Genomic DNA, 16,149 nt, shown 5'->3' on the forward strand with positions numbered 1-16,149 from the left:
TCTAGGAACGAAATCATGTGTGGATCCAGTCTCCCAGAAGCAGGAAGAGGAGGGAATCCCCCCCCCACCCAGAGGCAACCGCAAAAAAGCGACCGTTTCGCGCTCCGACCACTCCTCCCCACTCGCCCACCCACCCTCCAGGCCCCATCGGGAGCGGAGGATGTGGAGGCTACGTCCAAAAACTCTCACCCGAGCGGCGAAGCAGAGACCCTTCCCAGGCGAGCGAGGAGTCCGTCGGGGAATGGGGAGTGGGGGACGGGTGGCTGGGGGGAGCGTTGGGATGGGAGGCATTAACTTTCTCTTCTTGCATTGCATTCGATGGATGCTACGTATCCGCGCCCCTCCCCCCTGCAGAACCGTCTCCCACCCTAAATCAAGTCTCCCCTTCCCCTCCCACTCGCACTTTCCACTCCATCTCACCCCCACCACGCCTCCCACTCTCTCCTCCCCCCACCGAAATCCAAATTAACCAGAGCCTTAGGTTCCCTCCTTCCCCCAATCATCCCCCTCCCCTCCTCACAGAAAGAAAGGGAATCTGTCCACCACCCCTCCCGCACACCATATCTCCCCTCCTGTCCTCCCTCCTCCCCCATTGCCCATCTCTATGACCTCTCACCGCGAAGTACCTCCCTCAACACCCTCCCTCCCCCCTTCCCCAACACCCACCCCCAACTTACACACAAACACACGCGCTCCTCCTCCTCAACCCCCACCCCCTCGCGAATCCCCTCGCCATTCCTCCCTCGAGCCTCCCACCTTCCCTCATCGGACCGACTCTCTTCTCTTTCCCTACCCCGGACAGTGTATATAAGCCCGGAGCACGGGATCCGGAGTGTCAGAGGTTCCACAAGCTCCAAACGTACCGGGTAAAAGCAAAAGAAATCGAGAAGAAGAGGCCCAGAGATCCACTCCCAAGTGCGTGTGTCAGGAGCGGTGCGTCGCCTCTCCACATCCCCCGAGTTAAGGGAACGCGGGACAAGTGCTCAAGGGAGCCGCGGTGTGGTCCACTTCTTCTCCTCGAGCCAGAGACAGGGGCGAGGATATCCCCCACAAAGGACGACGCCATGGCGTCTCTGAGGAAGGTGAGACGGGCTCCTCGGTCGATCAGGTCCACGGTGCGATCCTACGAGAGCTCTCGTGGAATATATCTCATGCCGCGAACTCCGGGGCGAATTTTGGATAAATCGGGGCGGTCTTAGGCCCTTTGCCACCCTTTCGGATTGACCGTGCCGGCTAACGTTTCGGAGGCTTTACGGTTGCCATCTATGGGAGGAATGGTGATGCTTCCGTTCTGACCGGAATGAGGCTGAGTGGCATCTCCTAAACGTCTTGAATCTGCAGTGAATTTCGTAATGAGCGTCAAAGCAGACGAATTCCAAACAGGATTGCAATGGATTGTCTTTTGAATTAGTTATATATGTATACATACATATACCATATATATATATATATATATATATATATATATATATATATATATATATATATATATATATACAGGTATACGTATGTATAAATATATATCCAGACCCAGAAAAAGTGAATATCACATAAGATTGAAAAATCAGGCCGGCCTAGACCCGAAGCCTAGAATGTATCAGGCAATACCGGCCAAAACTTAAGGTCGTCACTAACTTTGTAGGTTCTAATATATTAAAATATTTATACGCCCTTAAATTGAATAAAACAAGTATAAACACATGAGTAAGATGTCTTACGCTAATAGATGAAAAAGAAAAACTTTGTTCCAATCCACCACTTTATTTCGAAATAAAGTGGTGGATTGGAACAAAGTTTTTCTTTTTCATTTATTAAAATGAACTTCCGCAAAGTTGAGGCTGAAACTATTGAGATAATGTCTTACGCTATTAAATGCTCATAAGAGACTCGGGACATTTGGTTGAGTAGAGAGATTATTTATGCTTAAGAGAATGTAGGCTGAACTGTAAACCAACGTTCATCTTCAGAAATTGTCAATCTTCGAAAAACGCTGGTACTCCTACTAAAGGCTTTTTATAGAGATTAAGCACGCTTTCAGCAAATGAATTTTAATTTGTTGCCACGGGGTTGTGTCATTTCGAATTCATATTACTCGTCAAAATTCCCAATGCGTTGAACACAAAAGAAGTTGACGGTGCGTTAATTTCGCAGCGTAAGATACAATATGAAGATTCTTAGAGTTAATAATAAAATATATAGTACCGTCCACTCAAAATCACAAATAGGGATACGTCTTATTTTTAACTGGTCTATAGGCTCAAAACCAAATCTTCGACCCTGTCTTTCGCGGTGCCCTTGCCCGCCGTCGCGAAGTCCATGCAAGGCTGGAGTATTGAAATCCTTGAACCTCACTACAACCATAGACTGAGCCTCCGGATGAGGACACCGAGCCATCCATAATTTCCATGATTTGGCAGTTAGAAATAGGGTATTTTTGGCAAGTGAATAGTATCAAAATGAATTGTATTTTTAAGCTGAGAGTTAGCGATAGCAAGTTTCATCTTCATGCATAGATGCGGTACGATATTTATTATTTTAATGCACTTATCTTCCTAAACTGGGTCGGACATTTTTTAACTTCCCGTCATAAATACTATTTGGGGCAAAGTGAGTCATATGAACCCCAAGAAAGCCAAAGCTGCAGTGATGTATTATTCTTAATAGTCTGGTCTCCATACCCTTGTTCTGCACATAATTAGCCGTTTGCCCTCGCGTCAAAGCGTTTTTACATTGCCGACTGCATGACAGGGTGTAAAATATGGTACACATTATGTAAATATACCTTTAAAGTTAATGATATCCGTAGAAATCGGCAGTGTAGGATGATTTTAATATAAAAATGTATCTGTATTTTTGACCGTAAAACTATAGCTAAGGGCACGAATGGACGTTATCCGGATGATATTTAGAGCAATTAGAGCAAGTGCGGTTCAATTTCGTAAAAAATTCGTTTCTAATTCATGCTCTTAACGCTTGCAAGATAACAAGAGTGACTCTGAAAAGATATTTCATTTTTGCCATTCCGGAGTCTCTAAAGGCACGTGTATTAGTTGCATCCCAATCAGCCACAAGTGGTTTCTCAATAGGTTTCCAATTGGTTTGAGCTAGCATAGTTTTTGGAACGCCCGCACTAAAGGCGGGAGTCGAACCCAGAACTCTCGGTAAGTTGGCTGGGCTCGTTACCCACCCGACTGTTACAGCTGTATTAAAAAATCCAAGAGCTGCCGTGACCTCATCTTCGGCAGATCAAACACAGCTGTTTAACAGAAACAGAAGGAGATAAATCTACATTTTTTATCCAAGTGAACTTGAACCTCGCACTTCAATGGCCACTCTCTCTCTCTCTCATTTCAGGGTTATCTCTTCGGCCTTCTGCTTGCAGTGGCCGCGCTGAGCAATGCGGAACCACCAGTCGGAGGGAAAGGTAACTAGACCCCATATTCTCTTTGTGAAAAGATTCCCCATATTGCCAATTTGTAATTCAGCATCCGATGGAAAGATCAAGTTATATACGAAATCTCCACTGGTATGATTCAAACCAACAAAAATCAACCTTTTTTGCTGATAATATTATTTTAATATTTCTCAACAAAACTTCAGATTAAATGATAAATAATCCAATTCCTGACAAATATTATTTATATTTTTACTCTACACGAGGCTATATCATTAACTTTCCGAAGCAACAGCATTGAAACGCACCGCGATTAGAAAAATTTCGAGTTTTTGTGTGGGCTGAAATTTATTACTAAAATTTTTGTTATTAAACCATACAAAAGACTTTCTTAGGCTTGTACTCACGATAAATATATATGCCTTGATGAATAATTGATTCCAAATTTGACAAAATTTGCCTCTCGATCGAAAACAAACTTGTGCAATCATAATCAGAGGTGTTGATCACAGTAAACATTACATTCATACACTGTAGCAGAAGAAACTATTGGTTCATGACTAACATCTTAAATTAAGTAAAATATTTCGATATTAAACCAAACGGAAATTTCAGGTGAAAAAATTAAAAAATTAAAAATTAAATCGTCATTAATTAACGGTAATTACATTAATAGACACAGAAAGAATATTTAATACTATCCATATTAGATGAATTGAAACAACACTTAAATTAATTATCGGAAAGAATCTCAATTATTTTATAATAACGTTTTACATATATTTATCAATCATAAATATTATGAAAAATTAAAATTGAATGCAGTACAATATAGTACTTGTAAAATACTCAACTATTGCCTTCACTAATAAGGAGATGCTTCAAAGGACATAATTCATATATTATTGAATATTGGTCATTTTCAAATGATTGTTTTAAGGATCTTAGAATTTATTCTCGTATCATTTTACAACCAAGGAAAATAGTTGTACTTTTGTTAAACTTAATCATTTTTTGTGGATTTCTCAGAATATTATTTTTTTAATTCCATTTATTTGATGGAGCTCAGAGGAAGGATCATCCTACTCGCATACTGCATATGGCCCGTTCAGTGAAACGTATTGAAAGCTGAGAACACCCTTTTGTTTGAAAATATCTTTTTATTTAATTAGCTTTAGCTTAAATTTATTTAATGAATTTCGTTTTTAGAAAAACCTTTTTCTATCTTTATCTGTAAAATTCATGACATTGTTCCTGGCCGCACTGCCAGTAAGCCGTCAGACACCCTAGCGTCTTTACGTGACTCTGCACCCAAAATAGTCTCAAGCATGTCGGACGAACTATTTTGTATCCTTTTTATATGAATTAGATGCCAGGACAAAGAAAGTATTGTAAAAGCAAGTGAACTAAAAGAAGCGTGAACTATAACTATAGAGTTATTATAAAATAATTACGTGTCTCTCACTCATAATTCAAGACTGAATGCAATATTCTTAGAATATGATGATAAAAATGAGGAGAGCAAAAATTTCAAAAATAAGTATTTGGCAATGCCGTTCCATTCCTCAAAAGAGTGTTTTAGTACACCGCGTTCTACTGAAGAAATAATTACATGCCAGTGTTACATTTTACGGTTTTGAAAGTCCAGAATAATATCTTTTTGTAACTTTAAGGAAGTCAAAAGAGAAGTTCATCTCTCTCTAAGCATCTGCGTCTGGAGAAAGTCAAAGCTACATCAGACATAAGTTTCTCATTATGCGATTAAAATTGCCGAAACGTGTCCATACGGAGGGACAATATGCACGCTTTGTTTGATCACGTGACTTTTGAGGGCACGAGCACCCACGACGAGAGAACAATGATACGCCTTTAGAGAAGAAAAGTACGGGAAAAATTACCACGAACCACCGAGCCTCATCACCATTAACCGAGGGTCTCCGGGCGCTGGAGCGTCTCGGGTCCAATCAAATGTTTTCTCCCCGGGCGGAAACTATTGTCGGAGGGAAAGCAAGGTTCTTCGCCCCTCTCATTAAGGATTCAATTTATAATAGCTACTTTGAATGGCTGCAATTCCCAAGCTCAAAACGGTGGTCGATGAATCCCAAATTAACATGTTCACGATAAAAAATGAAACAAGCATTAAACGTCGCAATGAATCAAAGAAAGATAGACAATAGTTTCTTAATGTTGAAACTTCAATATTTTGCTTATTTTATCGTGAAAATGGCAGTAAAATTAGCCGCCATCAGGGCAAAAATAGAATTGTAATGACATTTTTTCGAGTCGGTTGGGCGAAAATATTCATTCTAAACAATTATGGAGCATCGCACCGTCAATTTAACAGAACCCATACGCATCGAGACGTTCAACCGTAGTATATAACTAATGTGAAAAACAATAACGGTAAACGCAACAGTTTCAAGTTTAACTTTGTGAAATTCGTTCATGATGAGGGTAAAGAAAGAAATTTTGCACTTCCACATCTTTATGTGGAAGTGCAAAGTTTCTTTCTTGACCCTCATAAAGATCTTTGTCTTTACACAATATGTATTAGACTGACGAAACATTGATTGCAAATTTATTTTTTTTGAGAAAAATAATAAGGCAACCGGTTTTAGTTAAATAAGTTTAATGTGTGTCAAATAGTTAATTCAACCTAATGTACAGTAAAGTTAAGAATTATAACTCAAGTTCTTTTTCTAGGAGTAAGTTACTTCTGTTAGAGGCATGAAAAATGACTACTTTATATTTCCGAAGAGCATACAGCAAAAATTGCCATCAAGTTGTCACCATGAGGAACTATTTTACTCTGTATTCAAAGGAAAGCTGCTCGTCACCGACTTCCCATATTGTTCCCAGCGTGACGATTTCGCTCCCATGTTTTGAAAAGACAATAGGAAATAAAAGTGGAAAGGCAAAACTTAGTGCTTTAGACGTATCTTTCGAGCGTGAGAGCAACGGATTATACCAATTTGCTGAGGGAACTAACGACCCTGGCGAAGCGTTTCCTTGACTACGAAATAACTGGAAACCCCAGTGATATGAACGAACTTCGGTGGAGTTTTAGCCTCCTCTTATGCGTACTTTGGGTTTTTTGAACTGTCTGGGGATTGAAAGCGGAGTGAAACGTGGAACTGGCACGGAGGACGGTGGGAGATTAGCATCTCAGCGTGAGTGAATCCCGATGTGAATTTAAACCGGCCAACAGTCCAACATGATGGATGCGGATGGGAATGGAGGCGAAACGGAGAAAACAGCTACAAAGCCCGTGCAAACTTTCGGCAGAATGGTGTTCACATTCATAGATACATTGCACACAACTCGGATTCAGTCAGAACAGTAGCATATCAAGGTAGGATAGGTAACAACAGCAAGAACCTTCGCTTCTTCAGTCAGAAACCTGGGAATTTCTCAGTACCATGGCGAAGATACCCATCCCTACTTTTAGAACTTGAATTTTCGCAATATTCAAAAAATGATGAAAGTCACCCTTTGCGCTTCCTTGCATTGTTTACGTGCGTACCAAGGATTTATGCCGCTGCATAGGCACCGGGAAGTGTCTGGGATTCTTACCCTAGGCACTATTATCCCGGATTATGGCCTAAAGGTGCTGATATCGAGTGACTGGTGCCTAATTCTCATGCTCACGGAGCAAGAGAAAACAGGCACCGGCACCAATCCTTGGTACGCGCGTAAACAATGCAAGGAAATGCAAACAATGACTGCACGCTCAGGCTTCGATGGAATCCGGCAGATTTGATTCCCAGATCGTCTCCTCGGGGAAGAGATGAATGGGCTCTACGTCGCGTGCTTCGATCTACGTGGGAGGGGGGATGAGGAGATGTAGGGATGTGGGAGCAGCGGCCGGTTTAATGAGAGAAGGGGGAAGGAAGGCCTGGAGATTTGAATGAGCGAAAGAGCGAGCGAGAGCGGGGGTGTGTGGGAGGTCCGTTTCCTTTCGTCACCCTCCCCCCGCGGCGGGCGGACGGGAAAGGGGAGTGGAGGGGAGGTTGGAGTAGGACCTTCCGCGAAGCTCTGGGTCGAGGGCGGCGGAGAAAGAGAGAGTGAAATCTAACGGGCACCGCTCATCTTAGCACATGCACGCCGCCGCCAACCGTCTCGTCTCGGCGTAACATCCCGTTCCCTCTCCCGAGCCGGTCCACGATTCCGTGATTCGTTCTCTCTTCAGTGACGTCTCTTGAAAGAGTTCCGGCACCTATTGCAGCAGCACGGCGCGCTCTTTGATCTCACCGTAGGCGTACTTAGACGAGTAAAGCGGAACAGAATGATATGATGCACGTCATCCAAGTCGGACCCTCGTCGTAACGTTACTTAAGAACAGAATCAAATTCCTTTTTACTCTCGAGAAAACTCGCTCGATGATATTCTGCACGGAATAACAGGTACTGTTTCTTGCATAATACGACTCCACTGTTCCTTAATTAAAAATGTAAGAATATGAGGTAATACTACATCTTTGTGTACAGCACAAAAAAGGGAAATCAAGACCCATGTCGCCCATATATTCATACCGATGGAATGCAGAAATCTCGAAGGCTATATCCATACTCTGGTTGCGAGACATATGTTTAGCACTCAGAAATGTAATGCACATTTAAAATCGACGCAAATTGATGAAAACATATTTTCCGCATATGCATTTCATTGGACAGATATCTCAAAATCCAATGCATAATGTCCACATATATTACATACCTGCAAGTTCTCATGCTCAAGGTGGCCATCTGCCAACGTTTGCGCATAAGGTATTGAGTCCCGATTCCTTCACAGGCATCCGATCATAAGCGTTCTCCACAAAAATGAGTAAAAGATGACCGGAATCTGGGCTTCACCGTCTTAAATGAATCAAGTTCGATACTATAGTTAACTTATATAGTTACTTAGCACTTTTTGCTTAGAATAACTAATTAACTTGGAGAGGTAAGTTCCACTATTGCTTCAGAACAAATCCGCGGAGAGGATATATTGTTAGTTTTCACCCTCTAGATGTTTCTCTTGAAGTATTTTTGCATTTAGCTCCACATAGTAGTAATCTTCAGCACATATCCAGAGCCATGAAACGAGTAAGTCCAATGCTAACCGATCCCTGTTTTGCAGAAACATTGCCTGTTTGAAGTGCATGGAAGACGCACTTGACCCCTCCACCTAAAGAAGTCTCAACCAACGTCGTTCCTCTCGAAGTGTGTACTACTTCCGCTGTCGCACTTGGAAATGCTATCACACTGCGTTGAATGCCTCAAAAGGTATTTGGTACTTCCAAAACCCTCAAAAAAGCATTTAAACAGAAGAGCAGCGCAATATAGGTTAATATGCGACTGATTATTCACCGCATTCGTTTGACTAAGAGCAATTTTAAACTGGATGTGTTTCTTCGATTTTCAAAGTTCCTCGAGCTGTCCCTTCGAAGTAGTTGTAGTAGATTTAGGGGAGGTAACTTACAGCTGAGATCATTGGCGCCATTAGGGATTTATGGGAAAGGAGGAATGGCTGAGAGAATCCCGACAAGTGGTCCGCAGTGTAACGTCCCATCTGACGGACGGAGTACTCACAAAGCACCTTGATTATGGATCGGGTTACCATTGAAAAAAAGCTGTCATCTCTTGTAGGAAAACCCCGGGTCCTCTGCGTGGGAAGGTAGTACGCTAGCCACCGCATCATTCCGATCTCTTCTGTCCCTGTGGATTTCTGTCGCGCAACCACGCTGTTTGATGCTTCCTAAAATATTTCGACATAAAATCTCTTTTGGTATCTTATCTCTTATTTTTTTATTTACTTACGCACCCTCAAGCCACCATTAGGGTGTGTGGCAGGGGATGAACACACGTCAGACTAATATTTACGCGAACATGACACTACCGCGGTCGGTGAATGTTATTATAACCCCTATCGTTCGTGGCAAAATAGCATTTAAATCTATCTCTTTTACACTTAATCTCTCTAATGTTAGTGAAATGATATCTGCTACCGTAGCCCGTATGGGGGTAATAATACATTTCCACATCACTGCTAAAGAGGCGTCTTTCTAATGTATGCAAGAGATTTAATCTATAATTTAGCCTTCGCTCCGTGAGTGATTCCCAGTCTAGCTGCTCTAATATTTTGGTTACGCTACGAAGTTTACCATAACTTTTTTTACATTTATTTTATTTCTTACATCATTGTACAACTCTAGCTCTTGTCCGCTGCACGCCATCCAATTCAGTAATTAATCCAACTTCATGAGGATTCTCTTTGACTTTTTCATCATATTTACCCAGTACTCTTCAGATAAATCCTAACTTTTTTGTCAGCTTGTCCATATATTCCCCGTATGAAAATTAATAAGTGGATGCTATATATGACCTCATTCCTAAATTACTTTAAGTCTTCTTTCCGATTCTGAGGCCCAGCATCATTTCATTTATTTTCGCTTCCTTTTAAAACAATTCAGTAATTGCTTTTTCACGTAACACTCAGAAATCAATGCGTAACCAGTAAAAGTCAGCAATGAAGGAGGCATTTTATTTTTAGATTTAATTTCGATTGAAATAATTTTTACCATCTCAAGTATCGTAAAAATCAAAAATCGGAGGTAAATACCAATCATTGCGGTAAATATTTTGTTAGGCGGCAATATACGAGGAGGGTTCCCAAAGATATTCTCCCCGTGAGGAATGATGAATTCACCGACTCCAATCACGGTTGAACACCGGATATAAATTTCAAACATTCCCCGTGGTGGGAAAGTTGAAGAAATGAACCTTCGGCGTGAGTGACGAATCGCGAGAGCACTATCGCAACGAGCGACGTCCACGAGAAGCGAGCGGAAGAACTATCGAGTGTCACCCGGGTGCTAAAAGCAGCACGGGGAGTGTCTGAAGGGGTGGTGCGTGTGTCTGTGACCGAATTGGCGAGGGGTTGAACGGCGGGCAAAGCAATGAGAAACGTCGACTCGCCGAAAGGGAAAGCGAGAGAGAGTTCGTAAGGGGAAGGGGTGAGAGGAAAGGAGGGGGAAGCGTCAGGAACCCCTTCCGCCGATGAGGAACCAAAGGGACGAGGGTTTGTGTGCGTGTCTGTGGGAAAGTGGGCGTAAGGGAGCGAAACAAAAGGGACGAAGGCGGAAAGTGGGAAACATAAGCACTTTAAGAAGGAGAGCGAAGTAAAAGGGGCGGGAGGGAACGGGAGGGTTTTGTGGGAAATAGGGGAGGGGAAGCCATCCAGAGTGTTGGATCCACGGACTCTTCTTCTTCCTTCTCCTTCCCACCACCCGTCCATGCCTTCCCCTTACGTCTGAGTTGCCGTCCCACTTACAAAAAAGTACGGCGAAGCCCTACCCCCCTCGACCCGTCCCGTCCCGCGCCACCCCCTCCTTCCTTCTCACTCCTCCTCTGTATTGTCAGATGATTCTTCCCAACGGGATGAGAGCGCAACACTGGCAAACACAAAAGAAGGTGTTCATTTGCTCATCAATGGGTGAACATTTTTTTATAGTCTGCGTGTGAGTGCGTACGACCCGCGGCGGGGCCGATAAACAAAGGGAAGTCGGAAAAAGGTGTGGGGTGGGTGTGGGGAGGGGAAGAGGGAGGTGTGTCTGTTTGAAGGGGAAGTTGGAAAGCACTTCCCCGCTACGTAACACGCTCCCTCACCTCCCCATCCCCCGACATCAGTCAACAGAGATTCTCCACGTATAAGACTAAGTGTGGGAATAGTTCGTTCGAGTACTTTCTTTCATTTAACTGTTTCTATTTAACGCGCCGCTTTAATATCCCACCAGAGGTGCTTTCGACTCAACCTTAGATAAATATCGACCCTCCGTGATGTGATAATCATTTATCACCTTTTCTCATCAATAACAGTCGGTTCTTTTTGCGTAGTTAATATTTTTGTCAATTTATAATTCATATTTATAACCCCGTGTGTTCTACTGCCTTACCTTAATTTTTTTAATTTGTAATTTTATGAGTAAAATTATGTCTAATGGAGAAATATATAAACTGTACTTCAAGACTTATTGAGCGCTTAGCAATAGACGGTGATGAATTAATGACACATAATATTTACATGCCGTTAAAATGAATAGCTATCATATCGCACAAAAAAATGTTTCTACAAGATTGGCAGTGTCACTTTTCAGAAAATGTCAAATGCTCCCCCTTTCAATCAATAAGTTTGCAGATAATCCATTCCTAGAGTGTTCCGAACAACTCAAATTCTTGAATACATAAACGTTTTGTCAATGCATATTATATATATATATATATATATATATATACATATATATATACATAAATATATATATATACATATATACACACACACACACATATACATATATATATATATATATATATATATATATATATATATATATATATATATATATATATATATATATATATATATAGGCTTTTGCGGAATATTCCACTGTTTAGCTGTCTTTCATATCATACGTATTGTCCCATTGATATTTTTTCATCCCCAAGTTCACAGAGAGATATGGAGGGGGATCGAGATGGTGCGGGGGCTAACGTACTGGCTTCCCACCCTGAGGGCGCGGGTTCAAATCCCGGCGGTGTTGAATATTTTTCAGAGGTATCTCGATCCCTACTTGAGGTGCTTTGTGGAGGGCACTCTGAGGGAGTACGCCGTCCGTCGGATGGGACGTTAAACTGCGGACCCCTTGGCGCCTTTCGTAAAGAGTAGGCTAATGCCGACGCCGGGTTTCTCTCCACCCTTCATCCTTTCCTGTCCATCCCCTATGGCGCAAATGACCTTAGCTGTCGGTCGCCTCCCCTCAAAACTACTACCCCCGAGATATGGAGGACTCGAACATGGGGAAATTTTAATAATCCAGAAACCCCTCTTTTTTAGTGCTATTTATTGAATGTAATATGGCAGTTTTCTGCCAATATTATTTTATCTCTTTATGTTTCTGACTATACTATTGTCTGCCATAATCACAATAAATGAAGAATAGAAAGCATTTCTTAAAAGAATAAATATGCCCTCGAATACAATTTCTTGATATCAATGTATAACAGTGTATAAAAGAATATTCTCTCCGAATAGTACCAACCGTTAGGGTCCTTAAGTATTTAGTTTTATTCATTTTTAACAAATAGTTAGACTTTGAGATGGGCTATAAAATACGTAGCCATACGTTCGATTTCTACTGCTCTTTACATTCTTCGTTATTTTGCTGATTGCCTGAGAACGTGCTCCCGCCGAGGAGAATCGATTTTCTCCCCTCAAAGGTCCCGCACCGCTACGCTCGGTCTTCGTCCAGGGATCGAAGAGATAGCGGCAGTTGATGGAAACGCGCACTCCGAACTTCCGCGCGAGCAAGGTGGCGGAAGAAGAGGTGGTGGTGAAGGAGGAGGGAGAAGCGATGGAGGAAATGGATGATAGCTAGGCGGCCAAATCAAGGGCACAGCACTCCGTTTCCACTCGACGCGGGAGATGGCTCAAAGGGCATTCCACTTTAATAGTTTTGCGTTCATTCGCTTTCACTCGAAGACAATGACGAACGGCAGTTGGTTCGGGACGGCAGGCCACTTAGTTCCCTAGTTGAACGAAATTGACGCAAATGCAAAATGATGGAATCGAAATCCGTCTGCGGTTTAAGTCAGGATGAGATCGTTGGTTTATTAGTGCTCTAAATACACGCATACTCGGCGACATCAACATGCCCTGCGGAATCCAATCTTCCTCGTCACGATCCGCAATCACCAATCATCAATCGCCTGAATGGCGCATTGCATTCCTCCTATGTCATTATGCTATCAAATTATTTAGTATCAACGCCTTCCATTACGAATATTTACACATTGTTCCTTCGATCTCTCACTCCAGTCAAATTCTCTATAATTATTTATGCTTTCAAATGAAATGATTTTTAAAGGAGCCACAAAGTTGAGATTTATGTAACCTAAATAAGGGAACTAGTTCCCCTTTCAGACCTCATGATTTCTTTGGGAAAAAATTAAAATATCCAAAATATTGGTTAATTTTTTGGCCGATTGGAATTTTTCAAAAGTTTATTAAGAATAAGATGCGTAATTAATATATTTCAGCTGATTTAAGCCTGTACAATACAGTTTTTCATAAGCCTACTAAATAGGAAGTCGTAGTGTCGTAGAAAACGACATCGGAAAATATAAATGAAAAAATTGAAAAAAATAGCAATTGCGCTTGATTCAGCTGAAGTGTATCTATACGGAAGTGATTTAATCTGCAATAAGTCTTATTGCGATTTATTTTTATTCGATAAATTAATGGATTTTTAATATACTTTCCTGTTCTCCTGCTTAGAAGGTGACTCCAAGATCGATTATCACGTTTAATATTGAAACATTGCTATTAAATAATAAAGACTTTGCAGTCATCAGTTTATGATTCCAAGGACAGTATATTTAATTATACATCTAATTAGATAATATTCTTAGCTCCACTACAATCAATAACTTCATTACTATTCGTAAGCATAAAAGGTGCATTCACTCAATGTTTCATTTCAACATTATCGAACGTAAACGTTCAAATTCTCAGAACCCATATAAATATAAAGTTCTTTAATTTGATGTAATAATTAACACTGCTTTCAGTCGTTCCGCTCTAGAGTGACATTTTATTAGTTGAATTATTTCATGAGATGATATTCGACTAAATAAAACTTTTCAAATTTGTGAACATGCAAAATGAATTCCCAATTCCAATGGCTGAAGTTCCCTCGACTGCACCCTTACTCGACCTCTCCACACAATAGAAGCACGTGAGGGCGATTGATTTATTTTTCAATATGCTCATTAATCTCTTCCCCCATCCCCGACCCAATTCTTTCGCCGTCACCAGGGGGTTTCGGCGGCCAGCAGAGCTACCTGCCCCCATCTTCCAGTTACGGGGCGCCCTCAGCTGGGGGCGGTGGAGGCTACAGTGGGGGCGGCGGGGGCTATAGCGGAGGCGGTGGAGGCCACAGTGGGGGCGGTGGAGGCTACAGCGGCGGTGGTGGAGGCTACAGCGGAGGTGGTGGAGGCTACAGCGGAGGCGGTGGAGGCTACAGCGGAGGCGGTGGGGGCTACAGCGGAGGAGTAGGAGGAGGCCATGCCTCCGCCCCCTCACAGGCCTACGGCGCCCCCACGGGGGCGGGAGGAGGAAGCCACTTCGGCGGCGGGGGAAGCCATTTCGGCGGCAGCGTAGGGGGTGGAGCCCTCTCGCAGTCCTATGGTGCTCCCTCCGGCCACTCGTCCGTGGGATCCTTCTCGAACGGACCGTCCGCGTCTTACGGAGCGCCAGCACCCTCCACCCAGTACGGAGCCCCAGGGGGCGCCGGAGGTTTTGGCGGAGGCAGCGGGGGATTCGGCGGTGGAGCCCTCTCTCAGTCCTACGGCGCACCCTCATCCGGAGGACTATCTTCTAGCTACGGAGCGCCTTCAGCTGGTTTTGCTGGGCAGTCGTTCGGTGGAGGACATGGACAAGGAGGATTCAAGGCTGGGGGTGGAAGTTACGCCAGTAGGCCTTCATCGTCTTACGGCGCACCGGCATCTGGAGGGTACAAGGGCGGGAGCTCCGGTGTCTTCTCGGCGCCGTCTGGATCGTACGGCGCTCCAGCTCCATCACAGAGCTATGGCGCCCCATCTAAAGGCGGCGCTTTCTCCTTCCAATCCGGTGGGTCCTTCAGCACCCCCTCATCGTCCTACGGTGCTCCCTCAAGGGGCCACGGTGGCGGTTCCATCTCGACCAGCTACGGAGCGCCTTCTAGGGGTCACGGAGGCGGCGGAAACGGTCGCGGTCATGGAGGTGGTGGTCAAATCTCTACCAGCTACGGCGCTCCGTCAAGGGGGCTCGGAGCAGTAAGCCAGCCTTCCGGCGAATACGGTGCTCCTTTCGGTTCGTCTCCCGCTAGCTTCGGGGTGCCCTCGATCACCTCCGGTGGAAATGGAGGATACCAGAGCGCACCATCTCAGTCTTATGGAGCTCCATCTAAGGGAGGTTACTCGGGAGGCGGAGGATACTCCGGCGGCGGTGGGTTTGGCAGTGGTGGACATTCCGGAGGCGGTGGACATTCCGGTGGTGGTGGACATTCCGGAGGCGGTGGATATTCGGGAGGCGGTGGATATTCGGGAGGCGGTGGATATTCGGGAGGCGGTGGACATGGCGGTGGTGGGTTTTCGGCCCCATCCAGTAGCTACGGTGCTCCATCTTCAGCTTCCCTCCCGTCCTCGTCCTACGGAGCTCCCTCCGCAGGGCCGGCTCCGATCCCGTCCTCCAGCTATGGCGCTCCGACCGGCGGTTACAGCGGTGGGGGAGGCGGTGGGGGCGGTTACCACAGCGGAGGTGGAGCCATAGGAGGGGGCGGAAGGCACGGAGGAGGAGGCGGACAAAAATACGACGCGAATGGAGGATACGTGTACTGAGCGGATGCAAGTGTAAATGAGAATCAAAAAAGCGAATCATCAAATGCGGGTGTTGAAGTCTCCTGCGGTGAAGGATCCTCCTCCGTCGGTCGCAGTTCAAATCCGCGGTGCCGGAGTGATGTCAATCCAAGCGAGGGCGAATGCTATTATCTTCAACTTTTCCGTCCCAATCAGTCACCATATAATTATTACTATCGTAAATATCATTGTGACAATCCACCCGTTTCAATGTAATAGGTGAAAATGGAAACAGTATTAAATTCAATATTTTTTATGTAAATTCTGTTGTTTCTTTATGGTATCAGTCTACTTACCTTCTCCGTATCCTGCTATTCTCACATG

At 43.8% G+C, this 16,149-nt stretch overlaps 1 protein-coding gene across 1 annotated transcript; it reads left to right on the forward strand.

Moving 5' to 3' along the window:
- The first annotated feature begins 1,064 nt into the window (after window positions 1–1,064).
- Window positions 1,065–16,113, forward strand: LOC139687294 (uncharacterized). The gene is made up of 3 exons (XM_071584434.1): window positions 1,065–1,082; window positions 3,355–3,424; window positions 14,246–16,113. Exons 1-3 carry the CDS (start codon window positions 1,065–1,067, stop codon window positions 15,805–15,807), a joined length of 1,650 nt encoding a protein of 549 aa, XP_071440535.1. The 3' UTR covers window positions 15,808–16,113.
- The last annotated feature ends 36 nt before the right edge of the window (window positions 16,114–16,149 follow it).

Source organism: Hetaerina americana, unplaced genomic scaffold, assembly GCF_022747635.1.
Source record: "Hetaerina americana unplaced genomic scaffold, ioHetAmer1.1.p SCAF_19, whole genome shotgun sequence".
Lineage (NCBI taxonomy): Eukaryota > Metazoa > Arthropoda > Insecta > Odonata > Calopterygidae > Hetaerina > Hetaerina americana.